This window comes from Perca flavescens, chromosome 5 (assembly GCF_004354835.1).
Source record: "Perca flavescens isolate YP-PL-M2 chromosome 5, PFLA_1.0, whole genome shotgun sequence".
NCBI lineage: Eukaryota > Metazoa > Chordata > Actinopteri > Perciformes > Percidae > Perca > Perca flavescens.
The window spans coordinates 15,391,520-15,409,755 of record NC_041335.1 but is presented as its reverse complement, the minus strand read 5'-3'; the positions used below and the strand labels follow the sequence as shown (position 1 = coordinate 15,409,755).

Below are 18,236 nucleotides of genomic sequence, written 5' to 3'. Positions count from 1 at the left end.
TCTCCTGAAATGTTGTCCAGTAAAAGTACCTGATTTAATGTTTGAGGGTTAAAGTTAACTTGAAGTCAACCTTGATTTCTTTATTCAGCCACTTGCTCAATGTACAAGGGCGTATTTTATTACGTTTTCCTTTTACCTCTTTTTTTTTTTTGCCTTCAGGCAGTATTCAGAACTGTTTTAGGCAAAGTTTAAACTAATGCTAATTAGCTTTTGTAGTGGAGTGTGATATCTCCCAGAGGGCGTTGTAGGTGAATACTTGATTTTGTGCAATAATTAGGAGATTTAACATGGATGTGGTTTTGGAAGGTCAAGGCTAAAAATAACGTTTTTTATACTTTGTGTGCATGTTTCCACAGCCTGTAGAAGACAGGAGGAGAGTCAGGGCCATACTTCCATACACCAAAGTGCCAGATACTGATGAGATCAGGTACGTATCGGTTTGTAACTGTACAAAAGAGACTTTCCTTGTGTTATACCATTTTCCTATCCAACCAGCCGCTTTCTACTCCGTAATCTTTGAGACACAGACAAGCCCTGATGATTTCCTGGGCTTAAAAATATAGTATTTGATTGTATTGCTCCCTTTGATTTTTGGCCATTTCACAAGCCTGCTCTTCCCCTCACAGCAGCCTGGAAAGCACATCATCTCACTTGTTAATGAAAAACAGTCTTGTCCCTGTCATTAAGCTGCAGTAGGCAAAGTTACTGATGATCCCAACTATCCCTGATTTCCTAAATCTGATAAACATCTGTCTGAAGTCAACCTCAACCCTGAGTCTGCCAGGGAGCCACTGGCTTAAAGGAGTGGATAGACATGCAATATTTACCTCAAATGGTATGAGTCAGAGGAGACACCTGCTGGTAATGCTCTGGTATTACAATAGTCACTAAATAAATTGACAGTTTATTTTTTTTACATCATCCAGATGAGAATGCTTTGACTTAGCAAAAGTGCTATAGAGAAATATGGTGTCATATGTATAGCAGTTTACAGTGGGTTTCACATATCTTTTTTTTTCTTCTTTTTTTTTTTACCTTTTTCATCCAATATGCACAATGTCACACTGTTATGGCTTTCTCTTAATGCCTTTTTTTGACTAACTTGTATCTTCAGCTTCCTGAAAGGGGACATGTTTATTGTTCACAATGAACTGGATGATGGATGGATGTGGGTGACCAACGTACGCACAGAGGAGCAGGGCCTCATTGTGGAGGATCTGGTGGAGGAGGTGGTAAGTACAGCACAAGATGTGAAGGCTCTATCTGTTTTTTAGAAGATGTATATCAAAACTTCAAAGACAATTAAAGACGAAATTAATAGTGGCATCAAAAGAAACCAATGTGATGTGACTACAATATATATCATACCAAAGTGGCATTAGCATAGCACCCAGGGTAGTGATTTGACATGTGAATATACGGCATAGCTGGCCATAAACATCACAAAGACTTCAGTCATTGGTCCATTAGAGTTGGTTTCTTAACAGATTTCTGTTTCTGATATTTTTCAGGGGCGGGAGGAGGATCCACATGAGGGAAAAGCGTAAGTTGTGTTGCACTGAACTCACTTGTCTTATTGTCCAATATCTGATCAGTTTGTACAATTCCAAAGCAGGATGTAAAGGTTTTCATGCGTACGTTTCCCATTAGATTCGATTCTCTATGATGCAGCGACTTATTAGTCAACTTTATTTTGTAATAGTGGTTGCTTTGTTTATACTTTTAGACAAAATATCCTTACAGAATAATATCTACCCTGTTATTTCTGCCTCTTTGTTTGCCTCTATTCACACAACCTCGTTTCCTATGTCCTTATGAATAGCATGACAGCACATTATACACAGTATTAGTTATTCTTGTCTCCTCACCTAACAGGTCCTTCAGCTTTGGCAAGTCTTTAATTTTGACTGAGTTAGTGACTCTACCTAAAAAAACAACCTTTAATATGCTAGATGACCCTATGAGAGGATAGAAATTATTCATTAAATGATGGTCACACCTAAGTGTTTCTTTGGACAATACATAGATAATAAAAGTGCACATTTAATATGTTTGTAGAACCTGGTAGTTAATTTTGCAAACATTTGATAGTCATTTTATTCAGATGAGTATTGTTTAGAGATGTGCTTGCAGTAGGTTCTACTGAACATCTGCATTTTGATGATTGAGCTAATTTTATTGCCTGTGTCTCTTTCTCCTGTTCTCTTGTTCGATCTCCTGAACAGCTGGTATCACGGAAAGATCACCAAGCAAGAGGCCTACAACCTGCTGATGACAGGTACCATTCCTCTTTGCCTTTCATTAGGCGAACATTATTAATCACTTGTGACGTTATTGTGCATTGTATTTGTCAGAAATGAGTTGTGAACTCCATTTATCAAAATACAATGCTGAGCATGCACTAAAACCTCTGTCTTTCTCCCTCGCTCTGATTGTTTTGCTGCCTCTGATTTCATAGTTGGCCAGGTGTGCGGTTTTCTAGTCCGACCATCAGACAACACACCTGGGGACTACTCCCTCTTTTTTCGCACCAATGAAAACATCCAAAGGTTTAAGATCTCCCCCACCCCGACAAATCAGTACATGATGGGGGGGAGGTACTACAACAGGTATGTCTGGCAATGTGCCTGCCTTCAGCGGTCGTTATAACAGAATAGATAAATTATATGCTAATTGTAGCATTTTTGAAGTCGTAGCCAGCGTGTACTGTGTATTTGGACTTGCAGTTAACGTGCTGCATTTTGTTTGCTCTCACTCCCTCACTGGCAGTGTTGATGACATTATCGACCATTACAAGAAAGAGCAGATTGTCGAGGGCTACAACCTGAAAGAGCCGGTTTCAGTGCAGGTACGTACAAATGTATATTAGCATTATTGAGCCTTAATGGGATGGCATTTAACAATTTAAGGGGTTGGATAAGATTTAAATACTCACATTGAATATACCCTTACTGCCATGCAAAATATACAAATATTGATGTCAGCACATACCACTTTGGACAAAGCGTAAATGCTGAATTCTGAATAGAATATATTGCAGAACATCTCTCTGGGGCAATAGATATAGCACTTCATTTAAAAAAAATAATAATTTAATGTAAGCTGGCCCTCTGAATGGAGTTGATTTGATGGTTGTGTCAATGATTGATTTGTTTTTATATTCACTACAGCACCAGGAACAAGTTCTTACTGACACAGTGGATGGGAGAGAAATTTATAACACTATCAGACGGAAAACAAAAGACGCTTTCTACAAAAACATTGTCAAGAAAGGCTACCTCCAGTTCAACAAAGGTATACATGTAACATCTGCATTGTATATCATTTTAATAAGGACATGCAGTAGCCCCCATGTAATACCATGATTAATACTATCTTGGTCTTGTCTTGTTGTCATGTCAGTCAGGATCTACCATTACAATAAACATTTCTGTGGTTCCTCTCACCTTTAGGCAAAGGCAAACGATGGAAGAACCTTTACTTCATCCTGGAGGGTAACGATGCCCAGCTCATCTACTTTGAGAGCGAGAAGAGGGCCACCAAACCCAAAGGGCTGATTGACCTAAGCGTGTGCTCCGTGTATGGTGTGCATGACAGTCTGTTTGGCAGGTGAGATGTCGAAAAATGGCTCTTGGTCTAATTCAGTAAAGTTGGCAGGAAGTACTGTCACTCCGCTCTCAATGATCAGTCACCCAGACCCCACATGAAGGCAATTTCTTTAAAATGATGTATCACACCGTACAAAGTAATTTGACATCTTCTTTTCTATTTTACTTTTTCAGGCCACACTGTTTTCAGATTGTGGTCCAGCACTTTAGTGAGGAACAGTACATATTCTACTTTGCGGGGGAGGCTCCAGAGCAGGCACAGGTAATAAGAGGTTCAGCACCGCCCTGCTACTGATAACTGTCTCATCAAACAGTAGAAGCACATGCACATCTATTTTGTCAAGATGCTCCAAAAAGTCTAACTGTGTTCTGTCTTGAAGATGACTCTCAACACTGTGAACTGCTCCTGTTGTTTCAAAAAAGAAATACATTTCCAGCCCAAACTGGTTCTTATCAGATACAGAGGACTACTAGATAGTTAGTTACAGTGGTTATCAGGACCTTTGTATGTGATTGATGTCATTTTTTATAATCAAGTACAAACTGTGTGAACAGTTTCTAGTGTTGTGAGTTGTTAAGGAGACAGAGCCCATGACAACCATGTTTTACAAGTGTTTTGACAGTGTGTGTATTTGCAGGATTGGATGAAATGCCTTCAAACTTTCTGCAGTAACTTAAGGAAAACCACTCAGCCGACCTCCAACAAAAGGCTTAGACAGGTACGTATTCCATCAGCGTGTGGTCATGTAGACAAAGTAAAGCAGTAGATGGATCATATCCAACAAGCCAGTAAAAATGTTTTTATTGCTCAGGAGTAAGACCACCAGCAATTAGTAATTTTAACATTTGAAGTTCAATTAATCAAAGTTGATTTATAACTGTGATGATTAGAAAGCCTTTAAATAGTTTGAAAGGTCTGAAGCGGCTAAATGCATTTATTAAAACTACCTGGCTTATCATGGCTGGCTTGTCACACATTGAGCAAGTTAATTGTACTGCCATTGTAAGACAAGTCAATCATTTTACTGCATAATTACACCTTTCCCACACGACTTGGCTCAACTCAATTTTTTGAAGGCTTCATGCCTAGCAATCCCTTAAATACATTTGTTTAACTTTTTTTTTTGTCATTAAACGGTAAACCAACAGCATCCTTACATTAGTTTACCAGATGTACAAAGGCCTATGATACATGAACATATTTAGAAATTCCAAAATAAACTATCTACCAGTTACAACTGTACAACCAAGGCATTACCCTGTCTCAGAGGTGCCCTAAGCAAAAACACTGTCCCATGCCCTCTTAAAATGTCCATCATCACTTGAACCTAGCTAACATGTGTTCATACGATACTTTTCAAACAACCACTTGCCTTTGTATTCTAGTACTTTTTCCCAATATGGGTAAACAAGGTCACACTCCCAAATGGCATGTCAAAATGTTTGTTTTACTTTTAAAGACAGTAAGGTTTATTTTAAGTTCATTTAGTCTATAGCTGGATTATTTAACAAATGAGTAACTATTAGCAATTCTTAGGCAAAAAATAAATAAATCTGTATACATGTTTTATTTTTATTTATTTTTTAAATTGCGTTAACTGTAAATATGATTTCTATTTTCAAATGTTGTGTAATGTGAAGTAATGTCTTTGAGCGTATGGTGTGTAATGTGATGTTGTAAATTGTATTGTCACATGATAGATTGTAGGACCCCAGGAAGAATAGCTTTTAGCTTATGCTGAAGCTAATGGGGATCCAAATAAAACAGACAAACAAAAAACAGACAGATTATGAACGGGAAAGATCAGATTCTCTGTAGAGGATCATCAGGAGTGGATGGTAATGGCTCGAAATGCTGTAGAAGAAAGCAAGTGCAGATTGAAAACATTCTGAAAACTGTTGTGTTCATTAACTGTTTTCGATTTATTGTATACATTTTTAGTTTAGAATATTATTGAACATGCTCAGCAATTATTACAACCCATTCATATGTATGTAAGCTATCTGCTGCGTATATTTTGCATGCTTAATCCTTTTTTTTTTCTCACAGGTGAGCAGCCTGGTGCTGTATGTGGAGGAGGCCCACAAGCTGCCAGTGAAGTATTTCACCAGCCCCTACTGTAACATCTATCTGAACAGCGTCCAGGTGGCTAAAACACACCCTAGGGAGGGACAGAACCCTGTCTTCACAGAGGAGTTTATCTTTGAGTGAGTCTGTCACACATTTGAATGTGAATATTTTCCTATCTTGGATTCTTCCACTGCTCTTTCTCACTTTGTTATCCCACTCACATTTCCAGCAACCCATCTCTACTGGTTTACAGAATGATAGAATATATTTATCTGTTGTTTCAGTGACTTGTCGAGTGAAATCAACAGATTTGAAATCAGCCTGAGCAACAAAACAAAAAAGAGCAAAGAAAGTGACATCTGTAAGTACATTTGCACATTTTAAAACAAATGTAATCTCTGTAGGTCTCTGCATTCACCTTATCTCCTTTTGTTTCATTTCACAACTGACATCTCTCCCTCCTTTTCACGCCTCAATCTCTCTCCCTCGCAGTGTTCATGCGTTGCCAGCTGAATCGTCTGCAGAAGGGCCAGATGATTGATGAGTGGTTCCCTCTCAGCTCCCACGTGCCTCTGAAGGGCATCGAGCCGGGCTCTTTACGTGTACGTGCCCGCTACTCCATGGAGAAGATCATGCCCGAAGAGGAGTACAGCGAGTTCAAAGAGGTCTGATCGGCCGAAAAGGGTTTTTTTGATTGCAATTTCCATTAACTGTCTGCTGCTCTGTTATTCACTTAAAATGACAATGATATCATTGTCGTGTGTCGTCTGCAGATGATCTTGCAGAAAGAGTTCCACGTCATTTACGGTCTGGCCCATGTGTGTGGTCAGGACCGCACCTTATTGGCAAGCCTTCTTCTGCGGATCTTCAGGCACGAGAAGGCTGAAGCCCCTCTACTCAGGACACTCAATGACAGAGAGATTAACATGGAGGGTGAGAAAGCAAGCAATAATAACAAAAAACATAATGTAAAAACAAGCATTGCTGAAATAATGGCTCTGCATGCATTTTACCCAAGGAACCCACATTATATTAATGTTGAGTAAAATGTAATGTAACTTTGAATCCTTTTGCATAGCAACACCTCAGTCTGCAGTGTTTTACAGGCGTTGAGCTTTAATGTTTTGGTTGGTCGTCGACACTTCAGCCAGAAACATGTACACCCATGTGCGCGTACACTTGCATAACCTTCTCTGCTTGTGCACTGCTACCAGACGAAGCCACAACATTGTTCAGAGCGACCACACTGGCCAGCACGCTGATGGAGCAGTACATGAAGGCCACAGCCACACCGTTTGTCCACCATGCTCTGAAAGACACCATCCTCAGGATCATGGAGAGCAAACAGTCCTGCGAGGTAAAGACCTACACAGGGTTTTTCTCTGTTACACACAGCAATACAAGTCTCTAACCTATTTTCCGCTGCATATATCTGTGGTACACGGTTAAAAAGCACATGGTATTTATGTATCATATCAGTGCAGTCGCTCTGCAAGCCTGGCCGAAAAACATACAGTGACACAGCATCAACCAGGCTGAGGCTGAGGCTGCTCTGTGAGCCTTAGTCAAAATCATTATTTTTTAAAACACTGCAGTTCATAAGGCTCTGACACACCAACCCGACGGCCGGTTGTCGGCAAAAAAGGCAATCAGACTGATCAGTCGGCTCCCCGAGGTCAGAAAAGGGCCTCGGAACACACCGAAGCGACGCAGACTTGAGCGTATGTTCTGCGCGTGTGCAAGACGTAATACGTCTCCATAACAGCAGGCGGCGCTAATCTGTATTGTCGCCCAAAAAATGAAAACCGGAAATGATGGAACATCTCCCTAGACCTAGTAAACACAGAGCACGCTGTTGTCAGTCATCGTTTTCATCAGAGAGTTGATAGGAAGAAAATACGATTGCTAGTAATAAGAAGATACTGGCGTTGTCAGCTCCGGTTTTCTCGTGCACTGATTTGCTCGTCAAGGGCTAGCACTCCACCAATCAGATTGGTCATTGATTCCGACTGCCCACTGGCCGATTCAACATGTCAAATCGGCCAAAATGAACACCGACTGCTCCTCCGACTGACGACGGCACGGAACACACCGAACAGACTTGAGTCACCGACCTCGCCGGACTGTCCGACGGCCAATAATCGGGTTGGTGTGGCAGCGCCTTTTTAGAGAGCTCGTACACCCATCGATATGCATTTTTAGCCAGTGCATAAGCTTATGTGTTTTTCTTAACTTCTCTTGTGTTTAAAAATAAGACAAACTCAGAAGAACATTTACCAGTGGCTGATCCACATCTACCCAACGCACACAGTCTATCAACATTACATGCAATTTATAATGTTGCTTTTACTGTAGAATGGGATGAATTAATTTTTATCATGTATTGTGAATTTGAATGAATTCCTCTTAGTTAATCGTCATTTGTTTTTCTGTTTCCCCCTTCTGTTTTCCCCCTGCTTCTGTCTCTCTCTATCTTTTGCTTTTAAGCTGAACCCTTCCAAACTGGAAAAGAATGAGGATGTGAACCTGAACCTAGCTCATCTCCTCAACATCCTGTCAGAGCTGGTGGAGAAGATCTTCATGGCTGCCGAGATCCTACCGCCGTAAGAGCAAACCCACATACACTCACACACGGTGTTGTTCTGTGTCCTGGGTAGATCACTCAGAACTGGCTGTTGAAGCAGAAATACAATGCCAAAGGTCTAATAAACCCCCCAAAAATATGTCATTGTCTCTCTGTGATGATGACCCATCCAGGACATTGAGGTTCATCTATGGCTGTCTGCAGAAGTCTGTGCAGCAGAAATGGCCCACCAACACCACCATGCGAACCAGAGTTGTAAGGTAAAGAAACACAAATACTCAATGTTGGACACACGTCTTTTGAGAGTGGAAAAGCTGTCGACGTACCTTTTTTTTGTCTGCGTTAACTGCCCGTTAGAATTGCAACTTTAATTTTAGCACGTTATTTAGTGTTTAGTTCTTATTCAGTCCAACTTACTTCCATCTATTCTTCCAGTGGCTTCGTCTTTTTAAGACTCATCTGTCCTGCCATTCTCAACCCCAGATTGTTTAACATCATTGCTGGTAAGCATCTGTTGAAAAACACGCAAAATCCCCCTATTTGCCATGTGACAATGTTATAATGTGTGTTTCATACTACCCTCTCTTCTTGCAGACCCTCCATCTTCAGCAGCAGGCAGGACCCTCACACTGGTGGCTAAGTCTGTCCAGAACCTGGCCAACCTGGTTGAATTCGGTGCTAAGGTGAGGATGATGTACTTGAAACAATAGCATGCAGTTGAGTAGGAATATTGGTTTTGACAGCAGCCATACATCAGTGGAGTCATTTGCAATGGTATTGGTTATGTCTGCTGTAAGTTATGATAGACTCATTCTACAAGGGGTTGTTCTATCCTCAAACAGGAGCCCTATATGGAGGGGGTGAACCCTTTCATCAAAAACAACAAACACAGGATGATCATGTTTCTGGATGAGTTGGGGGTGAGTAACATCCTTTGCCTTCCGATCAAATCATCAGAAGTCTCCTATTCTTCCTTGCCGACCCTGACTGCCGACTAAACTTCACGAGCTTAGAAAAGTGTCCACTGTGTTTTGTAGAACGTCCCTGACCTCCCTGAAGCCACAGAGCACTTTAGGACGGACCTGTCCCGGGACCTGGCTGCGCTGCATGAGGTCTGTGCCATGCACTCGGACGAGCTCCGGACGCTGAGCAACGAGAGGGGAGCACAGCAGGTCAGAGACTGATGAGATGCACTGCTGTGCACACAGGACAATTTATGGCGTCCTGTTTCAGAGGATTTATCTAATTCCTGTTTCCTCTCTGCAGCATGTGTTGAAAAAGCTGCTGGCCATCACAGAGCTGCTCCAGCAGAAGCAGGCTCAGTATGCCATGTCCAACAGCAACAGGTAGTACTGCACTCGTCCTCTCCTCCCATCTTCCCATCCTCCACCGGAGTGCAGCGCAGAGGAGACCTAGCATGCTCTACCCTCATCACCATGGCAACCCCTTCATCATGTCTTCCTCCAGTAGTCCTGCCCATCCCCACCCACCATCTTGTCCCGTTCACCACCAGAGAGCTATGCAACAACCGCTGCTGAGTACAACAACCAACACAGTACTTAAAAACACAAATAGAGAACCGACTTGCACCAGTGACTGACAGCTGTATGCACAGGAAGCAGATTCCCCCTTATGAACTGTGTTCACAATTCTGACATGGGTACATTTCATTCCCTTCATCATGAGGGCCAAATATTAAGATTTCAAGAGTTTCTTTCTACTCATGATGTGTTTTGATAGCACAGGTTGCCAAAGTGTATCCCCCCCCTCCCTTTTCAATATGAGGAAACTGACCTGAAAAGGCTAGTTCTCTCAGTGACCTTTTCTTGTAACTGGATTATGAGCGATAATGCTTTTTATACTGTAATTGACTGATTTATTTTAAGGTTGTTACAATATCCACAAAGTGCTAAAACTAGCATTTCTGGTTGTGACAATATCCACAAAGCTTTTCTGTCTGTTTTTTTTCTTTGTTTTCTAGATTGGAACAAAGTCTTTCAGAAAAATATGGTTATTTTATATTAAGAATAAATTCTCTTGCTGGAATCATGAGTATATAAGTGAGATGAGCTGCATTTTTTTTTTTCTCCGATTGTATCAGCTATTTTTTTTGATTATTTGGTTAAGTCTTTTTTTGAAACTTCTCAATGCCAGACAAGACACATAATCAGTGAAACCAAGTAAAATGAAATTGTTTACAGCAGTAAAATAAATTTCAATAGTACGGACTGTATCAGACATGCATGCACTTATTAAACAGTTTTTGTAAAGTAGATTGAGTCATTCATTGTCCCCTGACAAAGGTGGAGAAATGTATGCACACAGTATCATGTGGCTTTGTTACATTTATTAACTGCAGAAAGAGTAAGACAAAAATGTAGGAAAATAGATTTATTCTTACTGCAGGACAAAATCAAACTCAAATTTCTACAATATCCCGTAGAAAGTAAATATAACATGTACACATATGCAACTGTATAACTGTCTATGACACTCCATTGTGCTTTACATAATGGCTTGGTCATCCAACCTTGACAGTTTAATATTGAAATTAACTTCAAACTTTAAATCCAAAACCATTTTGGGGTAAATGCTCATGCCAGGTCTTCATCAGTCCATTCCTGCAATGACAAAAAAAAGTTAATTTCAGAAGGATTTTACAAGAATGATGTATTTTAAATAAGTCAGAATGTCAGCGTGTAATGCAAAATACTGTCTCACCTCTTCTGTTAAACGCGGTTCTTTTGCTACATGACCGTCTTCTTCATATCCTCTCTTTCGTTTGCTGCAATACAAAAGTAATTTTACTAAGAGCAGTCAACGTGTAACAAAACAGCAAGTTTAAAATAACTGAATCGGAACTTCTCTTTGCAAGCCGTAACTGTTGGTGAACATTGTTCATTCTGTTCAACCCCTTCAAGTCCATTTAACACTCATTAAGGTAGTATATAGATAATGTGGAATCTAGTTTTATACTACACCTTCATGATCACCAATAGTAGTTGTAGTTTCCCATGTCTTTTCATTTTCAATCGTTATGCAACTTCATTTAGACTAGTTCACACCATGTGAAAAAAAAAAAAAAAATATATATATATATATATATATATATATATATATATATATATATATATATATATATATATATATATATATATATATATATATATATATATATATATATATGCACACACACACACACACACAGTTTTAAGTTAAGTGATTCTCCAAGCTTGTGCCTTTTACAAACATGTCCACTTTATCTTACAGGACAGAGTGCACCATCATGTCACTGGCTGCTGCCATCCAGGTAATGTGAGTTTTACAGACCCACACACCCCCCCCCCCCCCCCACACCCTTACCCGAGAATCAAAGTGTGGTAGTCAGACCACACAGCCAGCCAGCCAAAGTGAGGCCTCATCCCATGAGGTGCCCGACCGAAGACTTGAGTCAGTTTGTATTTATAAGCATGTGGCCTAGATTCCTGACAGTTCAAACACAATATGGCTGTTCTCCATGTGAAACCACATGCTGCATATCTGAAAACTGTCCTTCCAAAGCCCCAAAATATTTCAGACAGACAGTAGTGTGTTGAACTGATAAAAAACTAAAAATTGATAAGAAGCCTTGTCGCGTAAGACCTTGAAGAGGATGATTTCTATGAAGATGGACCTGAGATACAGTCTGCTGCAGACATGTCTGACCTTCTTTTACCCTGGTATGCCTGCCACTCCCTCAGTTTGACTGGTTACGATCGGTGGTTGACGATGACAACCAGACAAATGTGGCACCCTGATCGGCCGCTCCTTTCCTTTGACAAAAACTTTGCGAGGATTACCGGGGAGGCAATCCAAAGTACTGAAGTAGCGTTTTCTGCCGTCGTCAGGGAATTTTAAACACAGCACCTCTCTCCAAGATGACACAAGCCTTAACTCCCCTTTCTACACACCGTCCGCGCGGCAACGTCACCTGGTTTTATTACGAGCTCTTCCTTTAAACCACTAATGACTTCCACTGTCTTTGTGCATAAACTACCACGCAGCACTGGAACCACTTGTTACATTTTTATATAATGCTTTGTTCGTTGATATTGTATACTTAGGCTTGTATAGAAGTGAAAAAAAAAAAAAAAAAAAAAAAAAGGTTTTGTGTATGATCTAGCTGAACAGAGCTAGAAGATAGTCTAAGAGTGTGTAGGAGATCTCTGTATCCTGTCCTGTGCATGTGTTAACCCTGAATGGATCCTGCTATACAGTAGCGTGTGGGCCTACATATATGCTGCTCTAACCAACATCACCTGCACCCCCCCACCCATGAGCCTTTGGGGGTGTGAACAAAAGCTTTCATTGCATTTGCAGTCTCTCTTGCTGTCCTGCCATCACAGGTGGCGTTTGAGTACACCTCTGCACCGACTATTTCCACATAGACTCATCCTGACAAGGCATGCCACGCACAGATTTCTCAACTTCAACGTCATAAGGGGCCGGCCCGGTGTGCCTCCTGACGATCCGAGCAGCTGCAGAGTCTGAATCTGTGCCCGTCATAGCTCAAGAGTTTACCAAACTGTTTACTGTAGTTGCACTTAAAAGATACCACGGACCTCACCGACCTCACCAAGTGTTAACAGACCGCTGGCGACAGATACGTGATGCCGAATGAGCCTAAACGTCTCCTCATCAGCGATACCACGATCAGCTGTGCTACGTGGTATGGGTGATGTAGGGAGGAATGTGGCGTGCTGTTGTACTTGCTTTCTGTATTTCATACAACTGATGATGTGTTCCTTTTTATTTTTCTACCTTATACTGAACCTTGAACCTTTTGCATCTTAGATACGACAACCTGGCTAAAAATAAAAACTGTTGCTATGTATGACAACGGAAAACTTGAGTCGCTTACTTGGGGTGTGGGCGATAGAAGTTACACTGGCAATTTGTCACACACACACACACACACACACACGTAACATTAACTGCTGAAACTAAAAATGTGTCCAAATTTACACTATACTAGTTCTGTCTCAATATAAAAAGGACTAGATAAGACATTTCATTTTCTCCACAATAACACATTCAGACTTTCCAACCGGAGGGATTTTTTGCAGTTCCTAGAACATAAAATTCCTAGAACTTTTTTTTTTTTCCTTCTTCTCGTGTTCCGACTGGACCAATTTGGGGATTTTTAAGTCCCTCTGGCTGCAGTTCCTGTTACTCTTTCAGCTCCTACTTCAGGGCAGGGTCTGCTTCACTGTTCCCTTTTCAGCATAGAGAGGGCCGGGTTTCCGGTACAGACAGACCAACAACGGGACAATTTGCCATATTATTCAGCACTAAATTCAATTCTGACAACATTTAAGTAGAGAAATTAACTGTTTAGATTCCGAATATAGGCATTCTTGAGAATATTTATGCCAAATTGACAATTTGCTTCAAAGTTTTCGGAGTTGAGAAGCGCCATGAATGGAAGAAGTGGCACTTCGTGGCATATTTGTCTAAATTATGACAAATATGCTATGTACATTAGATTTAGTATTTAGTTCATACTCTTTTTGGTGTATTTGTTTTCTGATTTTAACGCTACAAAGACAGTTGCCGTGCTTGCATCACTCCCTTACCCCTCTAGTCCCTATGGCCACTTGGCCAGTGTGAATGCAAATGGAAAAAAACAGTTTTGGGGGAGAGTAGTTAGTAGATCTGCTTAGAAGTGGACTTTTCCTATAACTACGTTCCTGTAACTACTTGGTCGGAAAGCGGCAACTGGTAGTGTATAGTGTGACAATATATTGTAGTATCTGACTTAATCTCCTTACTTGCTTGAACTGGCAAATTCAGCATGAATCCTCTCCAACTTCTTTTTGCAAGCGTTCACCTCCTCTGGTTTGGGAAGTTCATACTTCTTTAAGAGGGTTTTCATCCCTGGATGAACAGAGAAAACATTTACTTAAAATGTCAGATAAGACTTGCCCTTCGCATCTTTATAACATTGGCTCAATATCGCCATCTCGTGGCGTCACACTGGAGGTGCAGTTTACTTACGTCTCATTGAGTCGTACATCTTTGACAGAGTCTCTTTGTCCTCTTTTAGTCCCAAACATTCAGTCAGGTAGCTAGGCGTGGGAAACAACCAACAAAACCATCATTTTTCATTCGCACGCTAACAATTCTTCTTGAGTGACATTTCAGTTGAAGGTTTTTTTTTGTTTTGTTTTTTATTCTGGTCACACCTTTCCCTTCAATGGCAATACAAACACATGAGTAATGATGGTCAGATGGGTATTTAAGGAAATGTCATGCAGTTGATCATTCACTGAATCAAAATCTACTCATCCAAATACACACTTAGCAATGTCCCTTGTCTGAACCGGAGCCCGTCTATAGACCCACCTCTCCATGCTGAGACTGGCTCTCGAGGCGCTGTTCAGTATAGCTGTTAGAGCGATCTGAGAGGGGGGGAACAGCAGTCCTGCGTCTGTCATGGTCGCCTGTGTCAGAAAGTCATCGGCACTCTTCCTCAGTGACTCAGGGTTCTCCAGTGTGGGGTATCTTGTCTGAGAGATGAAATGTATTTTTTTTTTTTTTTAAAAGAAGAAAGAAAAAAAAGAAAAAAAACGGACATAGTTCATTGAGACAGGACAAAAAATGTCAACTATTTAGTAGGGATGGGATGATATGCTTTTGTCCCGATTCGATTCTTTCACGATAAAGGGGTGCCGATTCGATTTCTATTGCGATTTTCATTTATTGTGATTCTAGAAGTATTGCAATTTGATAGTATTATGGATATTACCTTTTCCTTCTTTAACAAAAACAAAAGTTGAATAACACACTTGTAGAGACAATATATCATGAGACATTTCTAGAAAACTAGTTTTCGAAAAAAGAATGCACATCACGTCAGTCAGTCTGACATTTATTTCATTTGTAAAGATAACGTGGATTTTTCTGCTTTCGCTCGGTTTAGCTGGAAACGGATATGACGTAATTGCAGTCGGAGGTACCGTGTGAACAGAAAATATTAAGGTAAATCCTTGTTAATAAAAAATACAGATTCAAGGGAAAAGAATAAATTTAAAAAATTATCGCAAAAACATACAATGTGCAATTGTTTTTTTTCCCCACCCCTACTATTTAGTTAGCTAGTTATGACATTTTATGAGTACAAGAGTAATATTTGAAGCTCTCCAGAAAATCGCCCTACCTTGAGGTCGATGAGCAGGCCCTCCATCGGTCTGTAGGGGTTGTGCACCACCAGGTGAAAATTGAGTTGTTGGATCAGCAGCAGCTCATACTCCAGGATCTGCTCCAGAACCCTTTCCTGCCCTGCGGGGGTCTCCTGCACAAGGTTGCCCACAAACTGGGTGCTGGACACGTTGAACTCATCCACTTTACAGGACAGGTATGCACATGTCAGCCTGAAAACAGGAAGGGGAGTTTCAAATAGGTTGCATACATACAGACCACATAGATCAGTACTTTTTTTTTTTCTTCCCCTCAGCCCTAGTTGCCAGTTAATTACACGCCACTGCCATCGTGTTTGGAATCAAACTGCAGATGTGGGGGGCCATTTAGAGGTCCAGAAACCAGGCTACAGCTGAGAGGATGTGATAACATATTGGGAACTGGCAAGCCACATGTACACACCATTTTTTTTAAACTACGGATGATAACAAAAAGCACAGATATGTTGGTAATATTACGTATAAATCTGCTCCAAATAATATTTCTTCCAGCATTTGGAACACACAACTGGAGTTAATGTATTAATTCTTGCGTTGATTCAATAACTGGATCCTACCACTACTATCTAGAGCTAGGACTAATTGTTCTTTTAAGCTTTGGACATTTCTGTTTATTTTATCCCCCCTCAAACATATGTGTACTCACATGATAATCCTAGGGTGGTACTCCATAATGGAGTTGTTCAGGTAGAATCTTCTGAAATACATGATAGCTGTTCCCTGCACAGGTGTGACACACACACACACACACACACACACACACACACACACACACACACACACACACACACACACACACACACACACACACGGGTCAGATATCTTCTGGCAGTAATATATTATTATTATTATTATATAAATATATTGTTCCCATACAGATGTAAAGAAAGCACATACCACAACAGACTTGGGCATTGCAGGCTTGAAAGCATTGCAGAAGTCCAGCATCCTCCTCTCATAGTGTCGGAATAAAACGTCTTCCTCATGACGCTCCAGGAACTTGGACTCGCTCACCCCAGGCTGACCCAGACGGAGAGGCGGGAGGAGGTGAAGGGAACGGTCACACATTGGACTTTTGTTCTTGTATAGTTTGCCGTTGTTTTTTTTGTTTTTTTTTGTGTAACAATACTAACTTGACTTACCTTCCCACTTTCTAGTATCTTGTTACGGAATTTCTGGTTGGCCTTGTATCGCTTCTGCTCCACTTCGTTGTCACTTTTAAAGATCCAGTATTTCCCCTGTGAGCTGTTGTGGAACATGGCTGCAGGGCGAAGGAACAGCGACAGTAACGCTAAGAGTTGTTGCTCACAGTGTAACAACTTTGCACTAGCATTAATTCAATTTATATGTGTCTAAATGTACGCTAGTCCCCAAAAAAATGTTGTAATGAAGCAGTAGGCTGCCGTGTACAAAACCGCCTCTTTAATTCCTCGTGAAACTTAAAATGAAAAACAAATACGAAAACATACACCAGCAATAATAAAACTGATGCGCGTCGCCACTCTCTTGCGTCAACGTTGTCCCGTTTTGATGACGCGCTAGTACCGTAAATTAGGATACAGTACGCACAAGAAATGTATTTATCAGTAGGCTTCTCTCTCTCTCTCTCTCTCTCTCTCTCTCTCTCTCTCTCTCTCTCTCACTCACTCACTCACTCACTCACACACACACACACACACACACACACACACACACACACACACACACACACACACACACACACACACACACACACACACACACTAATTTATAGGTTTGGGATTGCATTCATTTAAAAAAAAAAATGCAAAGGTATCTGGCTCCAACACTATTGCAATCTATACGTTGCAAAGGCCTACTTAATACTAAAGTTAGCTTAGGCTATCTATTTTTTTTGTATCAAAGCATTTTGATTAAAAACATTTAACTTTGCATTTTTGACAAAAATTACACCACTTATGCAAAGGACTCCATCTGGGTGTCCCACATCTTGAGAAACGTTAGACAACCAACCTGCTCTTGAAAAATAAAATGAAATAGATAGATACATAAGGTTAATCCACAAGGCCCTATACTATATAATAGTCTTACACACCATGTAATTACATGGTGTGTAAGACTATTTGTCCATACATTAGCCAAGCAGTTATCAGGATTTCCCCCAAGCCTGCTTTGATTTGCACAGTTCCCTCCACTTCCTCACTCACTATACCTGGTTGAAACTTCAGAACAGTTGCTTCATGACCAATGTTGGTCAAATTCCTGGATTTGGCTCATTTTAAATGAAGAGCATAGTCTAACAGAAATTGAATCACAGTATGTTTAGGTGGAGCCACTCAACCCCCACCTGTGTTTCCGTATACCGTAATTTGCATAAACATGAGTAATTTATGAATAATAAATGCCCTTGCATTCAGCGGGAGCCGTTAATTTGCATATCACCACAGCTACAGTTTTATTTCCTTAGTGCGGTGTTATCATGAAGCCCTTCAAGCCTGCATAAACCAGAATCAAAGAAATAATGCTTTAACAGGTATGTGCTGAGGACTGTTTTATTATCTTAATCTCTTTCTCTACAGGCGGAAACGATTTGAACTTTAATGTCTGAGCTCTGTCTGTGATAGGATGTAAAACGCTACAGCCTACGTTCGGTGTGCGCCAGGTTTACATCTACAGTATCCATCGCTCGATCTTGCCCTGTCAATTGCATAAACATGAAGTGCCGATGCATTATTGATGAGACCATTGCAACGTGT

The 18,236-nt window shown here is 40.7% G+C and overlaps 2 protein-coding genes across 3 annotated transcripts in view; one reads left to right on the top strand and one right to left on the bottom strand.

Annotated features, from left to right (window-relative positions):
• The window catches only part of rasa1a (RAS p21 protein activator (GTPase activating protein) 1a), a 33,538-nt gene extending 23,002 nt beyond the window's left edge, over window positions 1-10,536 (top strand). For both annotated transcript variants that reach the window (XM_028577367.1, XM_028577366.1), the window contains exons 5-26: window positions 357-427; window positions 1,115-1,232; window positions 1,512-1,543; window positions 2,226-2,278; window positions 2,459-2,609; window positions 2,770-2,848; window positions 3,171-3,294; window positions 3,453-3,609; window positions 3,783-3,870; window positions 4,247-4,327; window positions 5,659-5,816; window positions 5,964-6,040; window positions 6,172-6,344; window positions 6,453-6,612; window positions 6,894-7,036; window positions 8,167-8,282; window positions 8,437-8,523; window positions 8,699-8,766; window positions 8,858-8,946; window positions 9,106-9,183; window positions 9,301-9,435; window positions 9,530-10,536. In XM_028577367.1, the coding sequence (XP_028433168.1) occupies window positions 357-427; window positions 1,115-1,232; window positions 1,512-1,543; window positions 2,226-2,278; window positions 2,459-2,609; window positions 2,770-2,848; window positions 3,171-3,294; window positions 3,453-3,609; window positions 3,783-3,870; window positions 4,247-4,327; window positions 5,659-5,816; window positions 5,964-6,040; window positions 6,172-6,344; window positions 6,453-6,612; window positions 6,894-7,036; window positions 8,167-8,282; window positions 8,437-8,523; window positions 8,699-8,766; window positions 8,858-8,946; window positions 9,106-9,183; window positions 9,301-9,435; window positions 9,530-9,613 (2,322 nt within the window). In that variant the 3' untranslated portion in view covers window positions 9,614-10,536. The remainder of the gene's footprint in view (window positions 1-356; window positions 428-1,114; window positions 1,233-1,511; window positions 1,544-2,225; window positions 2,279-2,458; window positions 2,610-2,769; window positions 2,849-3,170; window positions 3,295-3,452; window positions 3,610-3,782; window positions 3,871-4,246; window positions 4,328-5,658; window positions 5,817-5,963; window positions 6,041-6,171; window positions 6,345-6,452; window positions 6,613-6,893; window positions 7,037-8,166; window positions 8,283-8,436; window positions 8,524-8,698; window positions 8,767-8,857; window positions 8,947-9,105; window positions 9,184-9,300; window positions 9,436-9,529) is intronic.
• Window positions 10,537-10,639: 103 nt separating this feature from the next.
• ccnh (cyclin H) lies at window positions 10,640-17,806 on the bottom strand. The gene is made up of 10 exons (XM_028577368.1): window positions 17,693-17,806; window positions 16,644-16,762; window positions 16,399-16,521; window positions 16,148-16,221; window positions 15,462-15,675; window positions 14,648-14,811; window positions 14,300-14,370; window positions 14,074-14,179; window positions 10,985-11,048; window positions 10,640-10,884 (listed from the first exon to the last, which is right to left on the bottom strand). The coding sequence occupies exons 2-10, from the start codon at window positions 16,758-16,760 to the stop codon at window positions 10,858-10,860; spliced, it is 960 nt and encodes a 319-aa protein (XP_028433169.1). The 5' UTR covers window positions 16,761-16,762; window positions 17,693-17,806; the 3' UTR covers window positions 10,640-10,857.
• Between the last annotated feature and the right edge of the window lie 430 nt (window positions 17,807-18,236).